Raw genomic sequence first — 22,024 nt, 5'->3', positions numbered from 1 at the left:
AATATGGGGTGTGAATATGTCTGCCCTGTTATGTGCATTGAGGAACAGCACACAAGTAAAAATTTAATTGTGCCTTCTATGGGCATGACAGTAAAATGCTTTGACCACATAGGCTACAATATAAAATACCTAATGAAAACAGGTATTCAATGTTATTTTGCTGATTGACTGTTGACTGTTTTGTTGACTGTTTGCTTGGATTGGAACGACACTTTGTCAGCTCCATGCCATACTTTTAAAGTACATATTTGCGAGCCAACAAGCAAACATAGTATTTTCACAGTTTTCACGTCAAGTATTATATCCACAATAGTTATAGAAAATGTAATTCTTGCATCCCTCCCAAAAAATCCAGCTTGTCCTGACCAGATAAAAGTCAAATCACAGGCCAAGCTGGTCAAACTGGTAGATCATCTTTCCTAGTTGGTGAATTATGCTTCCTTGTTACTAGACTAAATTGATCAATAAATTTCCTAATTGCCTAACTGCTGTGTTATTTTCTTAAAATAATTTGTCTACTTTGTAGCATTAGTAGCAGTAATACAGACATTTCCTATTTCCTTTCTACCAGTAGATACCAGCAGTTAAAGATGGTCTATCAGTTTGACCAGCTCGACCTGTGGTGGCAGCTGGTATCTGGTCAGGCTAAGTTGAATTTTTCAGCAGGGATCTTAGCAGAGGCGCTGCACCCTGTTCTTGGCCTTATCTGTAAAAGAATGGCTCAGGAGTATGCATGAGATTCTTATCAAAATGCGACAACAAACTGTCAGGAATCCCAGTCACTCTCCATCTGTCTCTATTTAATACCAAATTATCCTATTAACTGTCCTAATAATTGTTAGAGTAACTGATGTAATAAATAGATAAGAAATAGCAAGTATTTTTCAGTATGGCACACTCAGTATAGTCCCTTCTGTAATTGTTTCATAATTATTTTTCAAAATTATTATAATTCTCACATACAGTTGCGGTCGGACGTTTACATACTCTCATCATGAACATGAATGTCATGGCAATATTGGGCTTTCATGAATTTCTTTGAACTTTTTTTTTTTTGGGGCAGAATGATACATCTTTAATAAAAAAAAAAAGAAAAAAAAAGAAAAAAGAATTTGGTTCACAAGTTTTAATTTATTTGGGGTTTTGTGTGATCAACACAGGACCAATATTATACATACAGGGTCAAAAATATACATACAAACACTTAGATTATTAATTTAGCAGTGCCGAAAGTTCGCGAAAACCAAGGCCTCTTAATTTCCTGTTAGTGATCATGATTGACTACAGCTGGCAGCTTCTCTGTGCAAACATAAAAAGGGTTTGTTTGTGACAGCACTCATTGGATTGACCAACACACAGTACTATGGGAAAGTCCTAGCAGCACAGTGCAGATCTGAAAATGAGGATGGTGCATTTACACAAGTCAGGAATGTCTCTTGGAGCCATTTCTAAACAACTGCAGATTCCAAGATCATCACTTCAAACAACTGTATGTAAGTACAAGTTATTGGGAAGTGTAGCCACTTCCATGGTGCCAAGGTTTGAAAGAAGACCCAAACTGTCACCCTCAGCAGAGAGGAAATTGGTTTGGATGGTCAGGAAAAACCCAGTTACCACCAAGGCACAGAGCTGTCATGAGCTGGAAGCTGCTGGAACATCAGTGTCACTGTCTACAGTTAAGCGAGTTTTACATCGCCGTGGACTGAAAGGCTGCCATCCAAGAAATAAGCCCCTCCTCCAAAATCGACACCTTCAAGCCCGTCTAAAGTTTGTGGCTGACCATATGAACAAAGAAAAATCCTTCTGTTTTATGGTCAGATTAAATAAAGACTGAGTTCTTTGGCCACAATAACCAGAGGTATGTTTGGAGGAGTAAAGGACACTGTACCAACTGTTAAGCCTGGTGCTGGTAGCATTATGCTCTGGGGCTGTTTTTCTGCCAGTGGAATTGGTGCATTGCACAAAGTAGATAAAATAATGAAGGAGGACTACCTTAGAATTATTCAGCATAATCTCAAACCATCAGCCAGACACAATTGGGTGTTCCAACAATGACCCCAAACACACATCAAAGCTAGTTGTGGAATGGATAAAGCAGGCTAATATTAAGCTTTTGAAATGGCCTTCCCAACGTCCTGATCTCAACCCTATCGAAAATTTGTGGACTGTGTTTAAAAGTCGAGTCAGGGCCAGGAAACCAACACATGTCATTGAACTTCACCATTTCTGCCAAGAAGAGTGGTCAAATATCCAACCAGAATTCTGCCAGAAGCTGGTTGATGGCTACCAAAAGTGTCTGCTCGAGGTGAAACTTGCTAAGGGACATTCAACTAAATATTAGGTGTGCTGTATGTATATATTTTTTTCACCGTGTATGTATAATTTTGACCTTGTGTTGAGTGCAGAAAACCTCAAATAAAAGTAAAACTTGTGAACCAAATTCTTTTTTTTTTTTTTTTTTTTTTACTTAAAGATGTATGTTGTACAGTTCAAAGAAATTATTGAAAGCCCAACATTGCCATGACATTCATGTTCATGATGAATGTATGTAAACTTCCGACCACGACTGTAGCAGCAATAACAGTCATTTTAATGAAAGCATGTTAGTGAATGTTGTATGCTGTAACACTATCAGACTAAATAAATTAATAATATGTGCTTACTTACCAGAGTGAGGTTTGAGGACCTTGTGTCTCCAACTTTAGTCCAAGTTAGTCATACTTGTATACATGGGTTAGCTATTTAAACTAATTTCTGAGTTAGTTGAAATACATTTAAAACAAACATAATTACTAAACAATATTTTAAACACATGGATTATATACTGTACTTCTAAACTTCTGGGTCCTTCCCAGCTAATTTTGTACACCTGCCCTCCAAATTTTTGAGGTCTACTCAGCTTAAGTCCCCTGAATTCGGGGACTTATGCCCTCTCCTGGACATAAAATGTAAATTATTCAATAACCCAAATATAATTTTATAAAGGAACTGTGCAAATTTTTTTTGAAACAACAATTAACTACAAATAAATAGCTCCAATATTTAACAATCTATGATTCTGTTATAGATCATAATCTCTGTCTTGTTTGAAGATATACATTCCAGTTAGTAAAATATTTACTTAACATATGTAGCAATAACACCCAAGCAGCTAATTATGCAGTTAATATACTAAATGACATAGAATGATGCAAGACAAGGCAATATGCAAACAATGATCACCCCAAAAAAAATGTATAGGAGTTTAATGCATCATGTTACTTTATTATTTTGTCACAACGCAACAACATTTTTTTTTAAATGTCACATCCAGTAGGTGGAGTCCTTTACCAATGATCAGCAAATATTTACGTTTCGTCAGCCTAACTGAGGTTGCTGTTTACATCAAGAAATGATAAGAAATGCACATTGGACAATAATAATAAGAAATACAATGAAAGTACACAGTGTATGATATAACAAATGTAAATACAGAGTAAGCATAAAAACTACCGCATGACTCAACAGAATGACTTTGATGCTATTTTCTTAAGCAAGACTGTCAACATGGCACAATAATGCAGTCAGTAAATTTGGCTACCTTTTTCCTGGTAGCGTCTGGAATATTGAAAGAAAGTCCCTTGGTACATACAGCCCAGTGACTCAGTTAATTAGGTTCTGGAGGCTGCATGGAAATCACATCTACAGCCTACAAAGTGTGTACCAATTCTGTGCATCTCCTGGGGAAAATCTATCATCAGTACTTTTAACATTCACCCAGTGTTAGACATGACTGATCATTGCACAAGTTATTTAGAATAAAGGAATTAACTTGCGGGGGGTGATATGGGGGGATTTACTGTTGCCTTGCAAGTTGGGGGTTCGGGTCCCACCTCCGCCCTATCTGCATGGAGTTTGCATGTTTTCCCCATGCTTTGGGGGTTTCCAAAGACATGTGTTGTAGGCTGATTGGCATTTCCAAATTGTCCATAGCGTGTGAATGTGTGTGCGATTGTGCCTTGCGATAGGTTGGCACCCGCTCCAGGGTGTCCCCAGCCTTTTGCTCTGAGTTCCCTGCGATATGCTCCAGGCTTCCCTGCAACACTGTGTTGGTATGAAAGATGGGTGGATGGAATTAATTTTGTTCTTCTTCTTGTTTGTTAGTATTTACCAGCAGTGGTATATATGTATAACAATGTATAACGGTTGTCATCTATTTCTACACTGAGAAATAGAAATGAGAGACTGGCAATAATCTAATAACTATACATGGACAACTCTGAATGACATGGAATGACCCAAGTGACCCATTTCTGCTGAAACCAAACACCACAAAATTAATGATCACAGTGCTTAGTCATATGGTCATGCTCAAGTTTCAAAAACACAACAGTGTTTAGAGACCAAATTACACCATACTTTACTGTAACTCAATATTATAATGGCTACACACTGGAACAGCTTTGTCTAAAGTGCTCATGATTAGACTAGATAAAATAGAATAGGCCTTAAATTAATATAGTCTCTAAAGTCTTTCTGATTTGTAACAGAAAGACTTTCGGCTTAATTGGAAAATGTTTTGTGATTACATCAGCATTCACTCAGACTATGTTTAATGATGTTCTGCATTGTGAGTCACTCTGACCTTTGGGTTAAAAAAACGGATCTATAGAAAACATTAGTTGAGGAACAGAGACACATTTCCTTTTTCCAGTCTGATGTTCCTAATTTAACAGTGACCTTTGCACTTCAAATGAATTGTCAGTACATCAATTGTTATACAGCTTTAATAACCATACTGATATCTATCTATCTATGTATGCATGCATGTATATATGTTTGCATGGTGAGGTGAAAACCACTGCTAACCCAGAAGAACATTAAGGCTCGTCTGAATTTTTGCAAAACACACTTCAGAATTCCACAAAAAGATGATTATACCTACGATCAAGCATGGTGGTGTTAGCAGAGTGATTGTGTGGGGATGCTTTGCTGGTTCAGGGCCTGAGCAACTTGCAATAATTGAGGGAAACATGAAATCTGCTCTCTATCAGCAAAAATGTAGAATGTCCATTCTTTAGTCTGTAAGTTGAAGCTCATGCGCAAATGGATTATGCAGCAAGACAATGATCCAAAGCATAGGAGTAAATCCTAGTCCTAAAATTAAGTGAACTACTTACATAGCTTCCAGTTATCGGAAGAGTTTGGTTGCAATTATTACAGTTAAGGTGGCACAACCAGATTTTAAATTTAAGGGAGCAATTATTTTTTCATATGAGTTGATAATGTTTTTGCTGAAAAAAACTGTATTGTGTGTTGCCTTGTTTTATATTGCATTTCGTTTGAAGATCTAAAACTATTTAATATGAGATATATGCAAAAACTGAAGAAACATACAGCACTGTATATACAAAAATATTAATATATTTTAATTATTTTTTTAAAATAAAATTTGTATATTGTTTTAAGATACTTTTACATTTTACATATGTTACCATTACAAATAAGAACAGTATCTGATTAACACCTGATTAGTACTTTATTGGCTAAAGCAGAACAGCAGCATGAATGACTCAGCTCTCTGTGTTGTGTCACAGTCGTCTAACTAACTTGCATATAAAACCGCTGAGCTATGTGACGCAAACACTGTAAAAGAAACAATAACAATTTGCCTTCAGATGATATATTGAAATTAATGGTGAAAATACAACAAAATGCAGTCAGGGAAGCATGGTTGTGCAGCGGATAGTGTTGGTGCCTCATAGCACCTGCTATCCCACGTTGATTGTGTTCTCAGGCTACTGTTTTTGTGAAGTTTCACATGTTCCCCATATCCTTGCGTTTTGCCTCTAGGTTTACAGGAGGACAGGACAGGACAAATGAAATTAATACAGTTCTACATGACCTTTTTATGAGCCTGATTGATGGCACATGCTCTAACTTTCATGTACACTGTACACAAAGTCCTCCAGTACATCAAAGGTGTATACTTTGAATAAGTATTTAAGTATTAAATATTAAGTATTAACAATGAGATGGGACAGACACAAAAACTGTATTTTCTTTTCTTTTTTAAATGTTTTTTAAATTAAGTAATTTATTTTATTTATTTAAAAAATTCTGTTTAAATAAGTGCTTCAGTCATCATTTGAAGACAGCCAGTGACAGAAGTTTATTTCAACATGTCTGTGAAAGGGGTCAAGTTGAACCATGATAGAGGCTAGTTTGAAGCATTTTGCAGAGCAGAATTGACAAACAGCTTCAAGTAGGTGGTAGCTGGTACATTTTGAGCTTTGCCAGCAAACATCAGTGATTTAAATCTTATGCAGGCATAAGAAGAACTACCGGCAATATGATGCTTGCTGTGTTTTATCAAATAGTTTCTCATTGCTAATACATCATTACACAATCATACTGATTAAACCACACAAATATTTGCATAGAATCAGTCAATCCACAGTACAGTTGAGTGCAAATGTTTGCAAACCACACGATGTTTGGCTGAATAAAAGGAAAATGTAACAGTTTATCTTTACAATACTGTACACTTGCACCATATGCTGTACAACTTTCTGCTTCACTTAATTTTAACAGATACAATCAGCATTAACACATGAACAAAATTGGCAACACTGCAGAGGAAAATTAGCACAAACATGTTATGCTTGGTTTAAGGTTCCTCCAATTTGCTTACATTTTTCCCCACACACCTTAACCTCACTGTCTAACCCATAGTTTTGTGTTCTCTATTGGGCTGTGGAACACAGATGCTGAATGACATGGAAATCTACAAGTTTAACGTTTCCTTTTAAAATGCTTGTTCGCGCAGGCACAATAAGCAATAAGAACCATTTTTGAGTTCTCTGGATGGGGTCCTGCTGAATAATAACTACTAAAGAAATGCAGGAACAAGTAACATAATGCCATAGATAACACCAAAACATGTCAGAGACATTTCTTATAAGTTTGTTTTAGACTGTACATTCCACAGCACTAAGTAGTTTGTCTTAGTAGTATGACACTATTAGTATGGGTAATGGTACACCCTAGTGTTTTTCCTCTCATTAGAACTGTTTCAAACTTGAGTGACGATATATGGTCATAGGCTAACATTTGTTAGGAGGACCCCTAGTGGTTGGTTACCTCACATTAGAGCTGGCTCTGTGAAGGAACAGACAGAGGTAGGGGACAGGGTGTGACAGTATGACAAGTAGAGAGACAGGAGAAACTGAGATAAAAGTAACAAGAGAAAAAGTATGTGTATAAAGAGACAAGAGATCTACAGATTTGTTCTTAAAATGTAAGTTTATGTGCTCATTGAGAAGAGAAAAGAGAGATAGTATAGTGTGAAGAAGACATAGAGAGAGTGTGCTTGGATAAAGGAGAAAGGCAGAAGGAGAAGGAGAAAGGGAGAGAGAATAAGATAGACATAGTATATGTGGTTAGAGGAGAGAGACAGAGAGAAAGTTAGATTTCTGTAGTGGTGTTTTGTGACAATATCTATTGTTAAAAGCACTACACAAAAAAATTAATTGAATTAAAGTGAAGAAAGAGAATATACATGTTTCATTCAAGAAGAGAGGAAACAGTATAAAGAGAGGCATAGAGAGAGAGAGAAAATATGTGAATAAAGTAGACTAAGTGTAAATAGAGGAAAGAGTGTGTGCGTGCATGTGTGTGTGTGTGTGTGTGTGTGTGCGTGAGAGAGAGAGAGAGAAAGAGAGAGAGAGTCAGAGAGAGAGAGAGAGAGAGAGAGAGAGAGAGAGAGAGAGAGAGAGAGAGAGAGAGAGAGTCCCTCCCCCATGGCCATATACAATAAAAGCTCATCAACAACACTTTAAAATGTAATGGCCCAAAGCCTAAGAAGGAAACAGTAACCTGCCCTTAGGTCATCATTTGGGTTCTCCACCTTTTGCATCTTCAGTCTATTCAAGCCTCAACCAGCTCCAGTCTTCTCACTGAAGATGAAAAGCGTGTTGCTGCTACTGCTGCTGTTACTGCTGGATTTCTGCACTTCCAGACTGCAGGGAGAACGGGTAGAGAAGATTGAGCAATGTGAATCCCGTTGTTCACAGGTATTTGATTAAAAGTATTTACACTATATTTTGGCTGTATACCAATGTGTGATTGTGTGAGATGAACTCTAACAAGTTCTGGTGATATAGGTCATAAAGTCATTTATGTTAAAGGTCTAGTGTCTTACTGCATATTCTTAAAGTTGTTAGATATAGTCATTGTTGTTAAATGAGTTAAGATTATTGTTAAAAGATCTAACGTTGAATGGTGAAATAAAAGATGACTCTTTTTTTTTTTTTTTTAAATAATTTTCTTATCTCTATTGAGAATGTATTGTATAATTGCCACTACAGTGGTCCAATCAACACTGGGTATGCAATTAAAAGACAAGATCAATTAAAATACATTGATCATTAACTATGATGACCATATAAGTTCCCAATAAAAGCAGAAAGTATTGTAAATTGAAAGTAAAGAAAGTACTGCTTTTGAAAATTACACTCAGCTGTAATGAACTATATAACTGCTCACATCCTTATATGGTATTCAAGTCTACCTTTTGATGATGACATACATGTAAACACAGCCCGTCTCTACAGCGCTCAATAACTAAACTCCAATAAATAGCTCCAGGCAATGATACTTTGGCAACTGTGCTGCTGGTGTGTAATTTAAATTAGTTAAATATTATCTATATAGGAAAGCCATCTTTTTTTTAATCAATCACTTCATGTTACAGATGAGGTGCTGTTAGACATAACTACCACAGCATGTACACACACACACACACACACACGCACACATACGCACACGCACACACACACTCACCCACACAAACACACACACACACACACACACACACACACACACACACACACACACACACACACACACACACACACACACACACACACACAACATCAAAGTGTGCTTTTCATGTTTCCTGTTCCATTTTCGGTCCTAATTTCCCACCATTGTAAATGTACACAATTTTACGGAACAACTGCACTTAGATTTTTCTTGTTTTATACAACCACTGCAAGAGTAGGATGCAAATCATACTAATATAATGCGTACTCACTTGTCAATATATGATTTTTTAAATAGAAATATAGCATTTTAACAGTTTGTATTTATAGTTACTGGCATTCACATTAAGGAAGCATATAACCAAAGTTCCAGTCACATTACAAATATCCAGTAAGGAGTTTATTGATGAGGATGCATAAATATAACCATAACGTCAAGTGCTGTGTGAACAACCAGGATGTTGGCCTGTTCAAAGCACTCTGGGCAAACCCCTACTCTCTCACCTGCTTCCTCTTGCTGGGACTATTATGACAAAATCTAATCTGTATTACTGCAGCTGTACATATCATTTGGATACGCTGTGTATCAGATAGCTTCATTGTATCTGACGTCAGTGTCAGTGTATCTGACGCTGAACTCTATTTTGGGCTTCTTTGTTTACAGGGACTCCGTTGTAAGGTGAAGCCTCATTGTGAGTACTGTTTTGTTTTTTTATTAGTTCATTTCTGGATCACACACGCTGCTATGTAATTTGTGTCAGATAAGATCTAACAAATAAAAGTTATGATCAGGCGATCCTTAGATGGACAAAAGAACTGTTAAATCAGTCATCTCATTGGATGACTAATGTTTGCCATGACAGGCATGTTTTGCTTTGTTACTTTTCAGTAGTGTTTAGAATTCTCACTGAAGTCATTGCTTTTGAACTTATTATAGTGAAGCAGAAATATTTCTGCCACCAATTTCCATGCTACTGAAAACTGAGAAACACTCACTTAATTCATCACTTAGTGTGAAATTGAAAAGCTTGTTGCGTGGGTAATATGTGACATGTTCTGGATGGGATCTGTGTTTTACAGTGTCTTTTGAGCGATGCAAGAAATGGCCAGGGGACATGACCAGAGATGTATTTAGGAACACAAGCATCTCCACTGTGATGAAGTGTGAAGGGGATCGACGGTGTTCTCTTTACCTCCGAGTCAGCACTCATCTACAGCTAAAGAGTAGGTCCAATTTTCTCTCAGTGACCTTGTGATATATTTCCAAGTTAAATTAGTTGGTTTTAGATTAACTATGGAAGTTAATTTAGCACTGATTATTGTAATGTGGGAGGTTAGGTACATCACTGTTGTTTCCTGCTGAATGATGAGTCATGGTTCTCAAGTGACTCATACCAGGGCAAATTCGAGTTACTGTGATCATGGGGATCTAATCTTTAAAGAGTCTATCTATCTCCACATCACTAGTACACTCTACTGCTGGTCTCTTTCATGATGAAAAAACCCCAACTGGTTTAATAAGTGACTGTAAATCTGCTTCCTCTCTTCCAGAACACATCCACGGCATCTACATGTGCACAGTCAGTGCAGCGATGATGGAACACTGCAGGATTGTGACCTTCTCACGCACACATAAAGATAAAGTGATGGACCATCAGGTACTATTGCCTGCATTTCTAGAATGGATTGTAACAAATTTTCATGTTCAAGTTCATGCTAGTCTATTTAATTCATTCTGTGCCAGAATTTGCAGGTTTAGCAAATGTCATTGTTTCGAAACTTCTAAGAATGGATGACTAATTGGTTCTGTGCGACTTTCTATGGAAGGTGAATATTCAGGACGATTGTCTGGAAGTAGGCATAGGGCAGGACGTCTACATAACCCTCCAAACGTGGCCACAATTCTGTGATGTGGCTTATTCCAGAGCATACCGTGTCCCAGGTATGGGGTAGGGTGTCACATTGCATTAGTAGTGATACAAAAGACAAAGAATTTCCTTTTTGCGAAATGAAATAATGCCAAATTTAGTAACACATTAGATGTTTTCATTGTTTTCAAATTTAGAAACACATTAGATGTTTAAACCAGTCGATAGGTAACCTGTCAAAACAAAAGGTAACATTTCTTTTTACATTTCTTCTGTCAGACTGCAGCAACAAGGACCTACAAGGGAACATTCCTGAATGCACCAGTAAGTTTGAGATTATGATCTACAGTTTTATATCCATCTCCAGAATTTTAATTTGTAAAAAAAAACTAATAGATCATATAAAGTTGTAAATATGGTGTCATGGAAAATCTTGGTCTTTCTGGCAGCCGGCAAGATTGACTATGAGGTGGACTTGGAGAGTAAGGAAGTGCATATAAGTGTGTCAGACATGCTGGTGGACAGGGACTACCATGTTAGACTCTGCCACAAGGATTACATCTGCATTGGCACTGGAGCTCACGTATTGGTGAATTGCTTTTCCAATATTTATATTCTAATGACTAAATTGACAGGAAAGTATGAAAGTTAGGATTCGGAGTGGGATTAGGGACAGTACCCATTCTGGTGGTGAAATCAAACAAAATCCACAAACAATGGTCACACTGCCATTGCTTATTAAAATGTTTATACATTTTAATGACATCAGGGTCACTCTTCATACTGGCAAGTTTTTTAATTTGTGTAACCTCAATTAGAAAGCATCTAGGTCTGTGTAAGTATGGATCCCACATGCTGCAAAGCTCTGACGCAATCATGTGCTCCTTGAAGGGTCCAAGTTGCAAAGATATAATTATGAAGACTTTCAGGCACTGCCAGCATTAGATAGTGGCTTAGCTAGCTTGATCTATTTTGGTATCTTCCTAACAGTAGTAAAAATATAGTAAATGTGGTAAATATTTAAAACAGTTAAGGATGTAAGTGTCTATGGCTTATCAGTGAATAATACAAATAAGTTATATTTAGAAAAAATAAATAATTACCAACCACTGACCACTGAAATTTTTCTTGGCTCCACCATATTTAATTGGTGAGGCTAGTAAACTAAGTCAGAAGCTAAGGTATCAAAAATGTTTTCCAAAGCACCTGCTTACAAATATTAGAGATGAAAACATCAGGCTTCATAAGGCAATGACTCAATATTTGATACCACTGAATATGCTACAATACGATATTATACAATAGTATACAATGTAGTAGCCTTGAATCGATATGCAAATAACTTTGTTCAGAATCTTGCTGTTAATTAATGAATGAGGATGACATAGAAAATGACTATTTTAAGTATAACTATTATGGGTAAATCACCTTGCTAAGCTATTTATCAGTTTTAAAATGTGAATCATTTTTGCATACATTGTCTGATGATAGTTTAAATTCAATTCTACTAAATAATAGTCTATTTATGATTTTTGCCTTGATTCGTTTCAAATGTTGCCTTTTAAATTGATATATTGATCCAAATTGACCAATTATTACACCATCAGTCATTATACTGTATATGGTTCTTGTGTAGGTCCAAAAAGCCAGGGAAAGTTAAAAATTTAAATACACTCATTTCCTGAGATAGGGAACTGCAAAAATTCAGATGTTTTGCAAAAAGTATGGATGTTATGTTTGTCAAAGTAATATAGATAGGGAAAAAAAAAACTATGATTCTTATTCTATTGTCTTTAAACATTCCTTCACCTTCTGCAATAACATATCATTTCATGTTTCTCCTTTTCATTGAAAAGTTAATGACATTTAAGTATAAAGAAAATCAAAAATGGACCACGTGGAAATTTTTTTTTAATAAATCTTATGTATATAAGATGTTTTCAAAGAGCATTCACATGCAACTTTAAGCTCAGGAACCTATATTTACAGTAATTCTGAAAGCACATGGAGGCAGGATTTGTAGGATGTGCCCAGTGTATGGTTATGGAATAGAGCCAGTGCATTTAATTGTAGAATGGAGGCTCACTAGGTATTGGCATAATTAGCATAATTCTTTTGTTATGAAGGCAATAAAGAAATATGCCAGCTCATTTATGATTTACCATCTTTGCTGGGAAGATAAAGTAGGGCAAAAAACATAATATGCTTCCAATCATTTCTGTTTCTTGTTACAGTTAAAAAAGGAGAATCCAGTAAAAAATGTCACTCTGAAGTACTCCAAACCAGTGCCCTGCTTGTGCATTGAGGTAACAACTAATTAGATGTGTAGCTTATATATATATATATATATATATATATATATATATATATATATATATATATATATATATATATTATATATATATATATATATATATATATATATATATATATATATATATATATATATATATATATATATATATATATGAATGACACATTTGCTCTTTTAATAATAATGATAGAGCACACTGTGCTGTTTTGTCACAGGGCTGGTCTGTCATGACAGATGCTTCCCGGGTTCAAGTCTGCCCTTTCAAAAACCGTAAGTATGAAGTTTATTCTTAAATAAGCAGTACAGGAAAAGGTTCTATTTGCATAATGATGAACAAGCAGCATATAGAAACTACTGTTTCTTGTCAGGTGTTGAGGAACTCTGGTCAGGGATAACCTTTGACCATGTGGAGCAGAAAATGTCATGGAAGTCGTCATGCCAAGTTAATGCGGTCATTTCACTGTGTGAGATGCAAGACGAAGATGTATGCCAAGACCTTGCCAATTCTTCTCAGAGATATGTCAAAGGAATGGTGAGTGCATGCATAAAAAGTAATAAATACATAAAAGTTACAGAAAAGAATATAGTAAGAATAAAAACAAAGTTCTAACAATGACTTATGTAACCACACAACCTTTCTCAGGTGACATATTCAGCAGTGGATCCTCATCCCCGGCTTTGCATGAAGGTAAATATTTTTGCTTAACCTCAGTGCCTTTGATCAGGCGCTGTTAATGTCTCTATGTCCTTCTGCTTCAAGTTTTATTGCATACACGCCTTTAGCATGTGAAAATGATGCCTCTATTCAACTCTCAGACAAAGTGTGCTTTGATGTATTTTACCTTTTAGTTCGTCACAGAGATCGGGGCATGGATAAAGTGCCCATTTTCAGATGGGAATTTCCCAGGTAATGAACTTCCATTCATTAATATATTAACTTGTGCATGCAAGTCCCAATATTAGCAAACCTCCATTTTGTACTGAAAGTGAATTGATGATGTGGCTAGAACTTTACTGATTCTTACATACTTGGGGAAAAAACATGTCAGTCAAAAGTGCTTTCTTGAATTGCAGTGTTTCTTAGAATTTTCCTAGAAATGTTTCTATTGCACAGTTTAGGGATTTCCCTGCTTTGATTTTTGTATAAATGAGCAGATAAGAATCAGTCTTTAAAAAGCTGGAAAACACTATAGTGTGAAACAATTACCCGGGACTGGGGAATTATATGCTTATCTATTATATCAAAATGGGATTTTATCACCTCATTTGTGGCATTTGAAAGAAAACTGATGCATTAGTACTTTACACATTTTTCAATTATCCAAAATGTAATTGACTAGCAGATGTGCTTGGTGTCCAAAGGTTTTTATTTTATGTTACTTTGTATGTATCTCAAAAGTAATGCAAATTATGCTTCACCTTAATATCATTTTCAAGCCTGAATCTTCAAATGCAACTATTAAGATACATAATCTCACAAATAAATATTCATATTCAATAATATCCTGGTCAGATTCATGGTGGATCCAAAGCACTTCAGGAATATAGAGGTGGGAATACACCCTGAATAGAACCCCAGTCCATCACAGGGAACCATGCTACAATAAATTTACAAACTCATTCAAACCAATTTAGGCTATACAGTCTGTCTAGCAGCATGTTTTTGGAGGTAGGACGAAACTGGAGAACCCAGAAGAAAGCCCTGTGGATTGAATAGGGAATCCTTGAGATTTTTTTGTTGGTAAAATAATAAATATAGCCAGTGTGATCTATAAATTTTAGTTCAAAGTGAACTATATTATTCATTCCCGTTTGATGGTTTTGCCTTCAAGCTTGGTGTGGATATGTGAGCTGCATTAGCTTCATAGGTCTGATTTTAAAGACTAGTAATAATTAAATAAAATAAAGAAATAAATGGTAGATGTACTGAATGATGTAACTACATCAATAGTGAATAGTGTGAATTATGTGAAAATTCTGAAAATTATATTTTTGGCCAAAATGTTCCTTTGGCCAAATGTTATATTAACAATTATATATTAATAAATGCTTCGGTTATCTAGGTCCATAAGTGTGTACACATTTTACCTTTTAATTGTCTCTTTTAGCCTGGAACGTGGACGTTTCTACTGAAGAGAACCAGCCACAACTGCTTGTGACGTCCCGTGTCAAAGCAAACCTCTCTTTGAGTGTATGTTCCAAGACTGGGGCTTCTGGGTGTGAGGACACACAAATCATCTTAGTTGATGTGGTGAGTTCAACTCAATCAGTGGTAGTGGCCAATTTATCTTTAATGAGCCCTACAGCAACAATATCACCTACAAATATTTTACATATTGTTTGCCAAGGTACCTCCTCTGTTCCTCATTACTGTATGTGAGTGTGAGATCTATAGGTGTGAGCATTAGATCCTATATATAATTACATATAACTGAATTGGATGAAAATACAACATCCATTAATTGTGGGTGTAGGATCTGAATGAGCTCCAGAAGGTGTATTTCTTTTCTTTACACAAAAGATGTTTGTCGAAAACTGTATACATAAACTTCGCTTTCAAAAGCTTTGAAAGTTACTTATCACTTTATGTAGACAGATACTGATCAAACCATAAATGTAACACAGTAAAAATAAGTAAGTTAATAATTTTTCCTGCTTAACAATAGTGCTACAATAAGTGTTACAGTGTAAATACAATACAATAAAACTTCTTATTTTATTGCAGCTGCTAAGCAACATCTAAAATCATTCACATACCATGAACACAGGATTGTGATAATATTATATGATAAATATATATTATAAATATATTTTTTTAGGGCAAACTGACAGGTAAGACACTGTCAGTGTCAAAATCTATGTACATCACAGCGTTGTGAGATTTTCAAATGGGAACTATTATGCCTCGAACACGTCTATTGACGTCTATTAAACCTTTCCACTGACCACGTGCATACTAACTTTCACAACATTCATGAATACATGAGGCAGTGAATCATCAAGCATGAATGTACAATTCACCAGAGATCTCATCTACTAGTTATTTAAAACATCTTTAAAACCAACATTTTTAAAGCTTCTGAAATAGTAGAGGTGCAGCGATGAAGCTTTTAATGCCAGAAAACAGGAGATGTGTGTGTGTGTTTTTTTTTTTTTAAATTGGCCACCACTTCAGGAATAAAGATCTTGTAGGTTTTTTGGTATCTATTCAAGATATAAGTACCAACATGTACTGTACTAATGGATCTCTGGGTGTTATATATATATATATATATATATATATATATATATATATATATATATATATATATATATATATATATATATATATAAAAAGGTTGGTTAAAATTGAACTAAAACTTGAATCCTAGAAGTTCCACTGGCTTCTTAAAAAAACACCCATAAGGTATGGTTTAACCAAACTGTATCTTCTGCTTTTACAGGAGAAATTTAAACAAGTGCAGCCAAATCTGGCTATGGATCTTTGTACATCAAGTCTCTGCATAAAGGTAAATATAATAAAATTTCAATAGTGCTTGTGTATCAGTTTCACAGTGTCCAAAACTTCTTAACTGTTGACACTAATTTAAAACTTCTTTCTCCCAGGCAAAGCGTGTGGATGTAAAATATGGAGTCACCACTCTCTATTGCCAATCCTCATGCTGTAAGTTTTCTTCCGAAGATTTTTTTAACTTTTTTTTATTTTTATTTTTTTACAGTCAATAAACAAATCAGCCCCATACTTGCTTCTTCATATATGATGTACTTTCTTATTACCATCTATGGTGAAAGTTGTGCCACCCTCTTAATACATTTGCTAACAATAAATAATCTGATTTTGTTGCCAAAAAGGACACGTTATGTTACTATATTTTTCTCTTTGAAAGACAGAGGGCTAGCCCTGCTAGCACATTTATCCAATGATCTGGGTATTTGGGGTGGAAAACAGTACTGAATTACTGAACAAGACCTAGCATGTCTAACAACACACTGACAACATATGAGATCAGCTTGGCATGTGTCCAAGGTCTAATAAAAAGGCCCTCTAGAAACTTCAAGGCAAACATGTTACAGCTCCTTCCTCCACACGCTCTTGTAGAATAAGCATATAATGAAGTTTTTTGTTGGATTTACTTCCTTCCTAAAATATACGAAAGCTTGTTTAGAAGTGTATGCAAATTATCAAATGCATGCAAACATGCATTTCTCTTTTGTCTCTGCAGCACGTTCTTCCTCCAAGCCCACAGACAGTGACAGTAAATGGCAGCTTATGTATGTCATTTTACCAGCAATGACACTGATTACAGCTGTAGCTGTGGCTGCTGCTGTGATGATTATTGCGATGATTGGTGAGTTGGATATGTCTATACTTGTTTGATACAGTAATGCAAAGACAAATTCACTGCTATGAAATTGTGATTATCAGTATTTTTATGGTCAACATCAATTTTAATCCTGTGTGTTGCTGAGAGCTTAACAAAGCTACAAGATAATAGCAGCTCTGCCGCCTGGCTCGCATTTAGCTTGGAATCTGGCATTAAGCTTGCTAGCTAACAAAAAAGTATGATAAATAATAATAAATAATAACAATATTTAAACACTTACTAAACATCCAGTCAAAAATTTTTTAAATGAAAATGAGTCAGTCAGTGCATTGTTACTACTCCATTTCCTTCTTGATGAGTCACATATATGAAATCAATAGTGCTGTTCAAGAACTATTCACAAAGTAGGTGTTGCCACTTTTAGAAGTCCTTAATCCTTAGCCATAGAGTGGATTTTCTTGCTTTTGAAGCTGAGTTCTTGCTCCAGAATCCACTTCTATCATGTCGCCAGACCGGCCAACCTTCACACATTTTGCAAAATAGCTCTGCATTTTAACATTAGAGTATGCTGGTAGTACAATGGAGTTATCACTTAAAATATGGCAAAAGAGCAGTCTTCTTTTTCTCCGAAAAAAAAAGTAAGATAAGCCAATACGACATATGAGTCTGGAATAACTGACAGTAGCATAGGAGTTTTGCACTCTCCAATATTAATAGTAAAGCTGGTGCTCTTGATTTGATTATCCTGCTTGAAAGAGGACACTGATGCAGTAGACTCACTTTCTCTCAATGTAAAAGTAGAATTTGTGTAGAAATGTTTTCAGTTAATTAATTTGAAATAAAATCTACTAGTGCATGTTTGAATTATAATTAACACAAGTTAATCATGGAATGGAATCATATTCAAATATTTTGAACGTTATACTTTGTTGTCTTAAATTAACATTATGCTCATGTTTAATTGGATTCAGGTTACCAGTTCAAAAGAACAATAAATGCTCGCGGCATTGCACGCTTACCAGGACCACACACAGGTGAGAAAAAGTGTTTTCTTATACGAGAGCAGTCTGCATTACTAAGCATGTACAGTATCTATCAAGGTTTAAGAATATTCAACACATTCAGCTCACATGGAGTTCCTAGTAAATGATAGGTGATTGAATCTCACACATTTAGATAATAGTTGTGGTATGTGGAGTGTCAAAGAGCAACAATCAAAGACGAAGGGAAGGTAGTGGACTGTAAACACTTAGCACTGAGCACAGATGGGAAAGTAGTGAATATATTGTAAATTAGCTTGTTTTCAAGCATCAATTGTTGCACAAGATGCCCACATCACCATATGAGTATCAATGATTGGGCAAAAACTACCACAAGCAATTAAGACTTTTTATTTGCTAATCTACAGCTGACTGAATATTTAAGCATAATAAAATTGTAATTCAATAAAATATGCTAAAATCTGACCCTAGACATGATTTTCACTCATCACATCATATGCATTTCAGCCTTCTTCTCTCCATTGACTGAGGAGGTGAACTCAAAAACTGAGCTGATGTCCACAGAAGCATGTGATGATGGAAATAGCTCAGAAAACTCTCAGTTACAAGACTCTGAAAGGTCCAATCTACTGAATGACTTCACAAACCAGTTAGAAGTGTAGCTCTGAAGATTGCTCAAGATGGAATGTGCTGTTTTCATTTTGCTTTGCATTGCTTATTTCTTTATTGGGGTAAAAACAGGGAAAAATTTGAAAGATAATATTCTTACCTTCAGCGCAAAAAAAACAAAAAAAACAAAAATGACTTTATCCAGCTTTAAAAGTCTTCAAAACTTTGCAACTTTTAAAAGATTGTTGCATACATTTCTGCTTTTGTGTTAGAGAGCAGAATACATTTATTTATATGATATGTGTGGTTTATATTATTGTAAGATACTTATTTTTTTACTTGTTTCTGTTGAATATCACTGTTATCTGGACATTGTTGTGCTATAGGTCATGTTTAAATCTCTTAACACTGCCATTTTGTACGTGTAAGTTCTCAATAAAGTGTTTCACATGTTGACTCCTCTCATTGGATTTTTTTTTTTTTTTTTTTGCTCCATTATATGTGAACCATAAAGACTGTTGTGTGAAGATAAGAAATACTTAACCCAAGTGTTCTGGTACCAACAAACATGCCATGGGCAAAGTCACTGAGATCATAATTTTTTCCCAGTCTGATGTTTGATAAACATTAACTGAAGCTCTTGACCTGTATCTGCATGATTTTATGCATGGTGCTGCTGCCACATGATTGGATGATTAGATAAATGCATGAATTTGCAGGTGTATGTAGTTACAATACTAAGAAATTGCCCAACAGCTGGTCATAGGTGTGTAAAGGGTTAAATCTAAATGGGATACAACTATTTAAAATTTGATTAGCTTCTTATATGAATATATCTACGGTGAAAAAAAATCAAGCATGTACATGTACTCATATTAATAACTTCCCATTTCAATCAGTAGGGGTTTGGTATGTGAAACTTGTATAAGGGGAGAAATAATCCCACTCTCAGATTAAATAATTGTGCTCTCAACTTTTGGCAGCAAATAGAACTCATAGAAATGCCTTGATGAGAATGGCCAGACAGGAAGGCTATGTTAACTCAAATAATCACTCTTTACAAACTGAAGTGAACAGAAAAACATTTCAGAATGCATAACACATCAAGTTTGAATAAGCTACAACAGAAGACCACATCAGGTACCACTCCTTTCAGACATGAATAGCAGAAAACCAGCTAGTTTACTTTATAGGGGTCATATTTCATAATCATTGAGCAATTAGATCATGTCAGTAGTTCCATTATGATATGCCAGCATATACTTTACTTTCAGGTATAATTTCCTTTTTATAATGGCTAACTAGGAAATATGATATGCCTGCAGGCTTCTCCAAATGCTTCTGTTCCTCTCATTTCACAGAGTTGTGATTCCCTGCATGTCCAAATTCTGTAATTATAAGTTGTAGAACGTGTTACAACATGAGGGTATGTTGAAAGAAAGAAATTATGTTGAAGCCTACAAAACAAACTCATTGGAATACAAACTCAGTGGAAGGAAGAAGTGTTCATAAACTCTAGTGCAACCAAACTTCACAAACAGTGAAGACTATCAAGCTGTGGAGACGAAAGATTACCTCCAGATTGTGAACCCCAGAAACCCAGTATACTATGTTCATCATATGATTGTCAGTACAATCAATACAACCTTCCTGTGCCAGTGACACAATAATCAATACATACTACCTCTGACTGCAATGAGAAAAATGTGTAGAGCTTAATGTATAGTCTGACTTTTTGACCTAATAGAAAGTGAAAATATGCAGATAGAAGTCACATTTGAAGATATTTGCTCATATTTAGTAACTTATGTTATGACTTTTAAGTGACTCTTGTATAAAGCAATTCATATTAGCATATGAAAAGTAATATAAACTTGAGTTAAACTGTCCAATAAAAAATAAACCATTACCCTGCTATACTGAAAACATTGCAGTTCATTCATCACCTTCCTCTGGCACTGTGCAGCCACAGTGAGGAGTGAACAGCCGATATGGCTGCAGAGCCTGCTAGGAAGAAAAAGCTTCTTTGCAGTGTTGCAGTGGCAGGAAGAAAAGCAAGCAGAATATTTTGCTGAGCATATCCATACAGGAATAATTCACTGCATTGGAAAACAGATTAGAGAAGCTGTCACTATGCATTGACCAAATGCAAGAGCTGATAGTGGCAATGCAACAGCACAAAGTTGAGGGAGCCTAATACAGCCCATTGCATGCAGTCATGTGCCCTGATGTGTTATTAGTGCCCTCCCCTCATTCGCTGAACTTGAGGCCCACTTCAGCAGAGACTGCTGGTATCATTGACATAAAAATTGAAATGCAATGGCTGCAGTGAATAATGCAAGAACATAATGAAGTAATGAGGCCAGCTACCTCATTAGTAGTGAATGAAACTTTTTGTGTAAAGCCACATCCAGCTCAAATATAGAAGAACTGATACGCTGGTTTATAGAGCACATAATACAAAAGTGAGCGTAAGTAGTTCAGTGGCACACTTGTTACTGGCCCTTAAGGCAAAAATGCCTTCAGTATAACATGCAATGAGCTCAGAGATCTGACAGCAATTTAAGCTATGGGAGTCATGGCAACAGGGTGTGGTCACTATGGCTGTTAACGCAGATGAAGAGACTAGTTTGGCTGGTTCAAATGCCGTTGTTGGAACCTGGTAAAAACATGCTGTGCCAGTTGTCATTGGAACTAAGACAGGTAAATAATCACCTGCTTCTTTCTGACATCATAGCAGAACATATGATACTTGGGTTTCAAAGTCAGGAACAGTGGATCGAAGGCGGATTCCAGTGGAAACCACATAGACGCCACCATGGCAACCCGAAAGTGATTTTGTGGTTAAAAATGGTGTGCTCAAACTTCTAAAGCATGATTTACAGAAACTGTCGGGGAATCCCAGCATCGTTTCGAAAATCACCATAAAAAAAGTGTATTTACAAATGCTGACATTCCATATACTATGCATGCCAAATGAGATGTGGGCAGGCACTTATTTTGTAGCACTCCAGTTCATGCCTCAACTAATTGAAGATTGAGTTCCCCTGATTCTCATCTATTCACCCAATCTGCAGCTTTTATGACCCCCGGTTTTTCACCC

General features: G+C 35.8%; 1 protein-coding gene across 1 annotated transcript; it reads left to right on the top strand.

Annotated features, from left to right (window-relative positions):
- The first annotated feature begins 7,789 nt into the window (after positions 1–7,789).
- il17rel (interleukin 17 receptor E-like) lies at positions 7,790–19,377 on the top strand. Its single transcript, XM_017493688.3, has 18 exons — positions 7,790–8,054; positions 9,469–9,496; positions 9,885–10,028; positions 10,356–10,462; positions 10,632–10,746; positions 10,952–10,996; positions 11,122–11,261; positions 12,907–12,978; positions 13,202–13,256; positions 13,355–13,518; positions 13,630–13,674; positions 13,836–13,893; positions 15,095–15,237; positions 16,430–16,495; positions 16,593–16,650; positions 17,210–17,335; positions 18,283–18,345; positions 18,820–19,377. Exons 1-18 carry the CDS (start codon positions 7,944–7,946, stop codon positions 18,972–18,974), a joined length of 1,695 nt encoding a protein of 564 aa, XP_017349177.1. The 5' UTR covers positions 7,790–7,943; the 3' UTR covers positions 18,975–19,377.
- Positions 19,378–22,024: the final 2,647 nt, after the last annotated feature.

The sequence above is a fragment of the Ictalurus punctatus genome, chromosome 19 (genome assembly GCF_001660625.3).
Source record: "Ictalurus punctatus breed USDA103 chromosome 19, Coco_2.0, whole genome shotgun sequence".
NCBI classification, from domain to species: Eukaryota; Metazoa; Chordata; class Actinopteri; order Siluriformes; family Ictaluridae; genus Ictalurus; species Ictalurus punctatus.
This window is presented reverse-complemented; position numbering and strand designations above follow the sequence as displayed.

Bases quoted from the DNA above. Each gene is read 5' to 3' on its own strand.
- il17rel (XM_017493688.3), top strand. From the start codon at position 7,944: ATGAAAAGCGTGTTGCTGCTACTGCTGCTGTTACTGCTGGATTTCTGC. The intron at 10,997-11,121 runs GTAAGTTTGAGA...TCTTTCTGGCAG, and splicing joins GAACATTCCTGAATGCACCA to CCGGCAAGATTGACTATGAG. The intron at 13,675-13,835 runs GTAAATATTTTT...TTTACCTTTTAG, and splicing joins ATCCCCGGCTTTGCATGAAG to TTCGTCACAGAGATCGGGGC.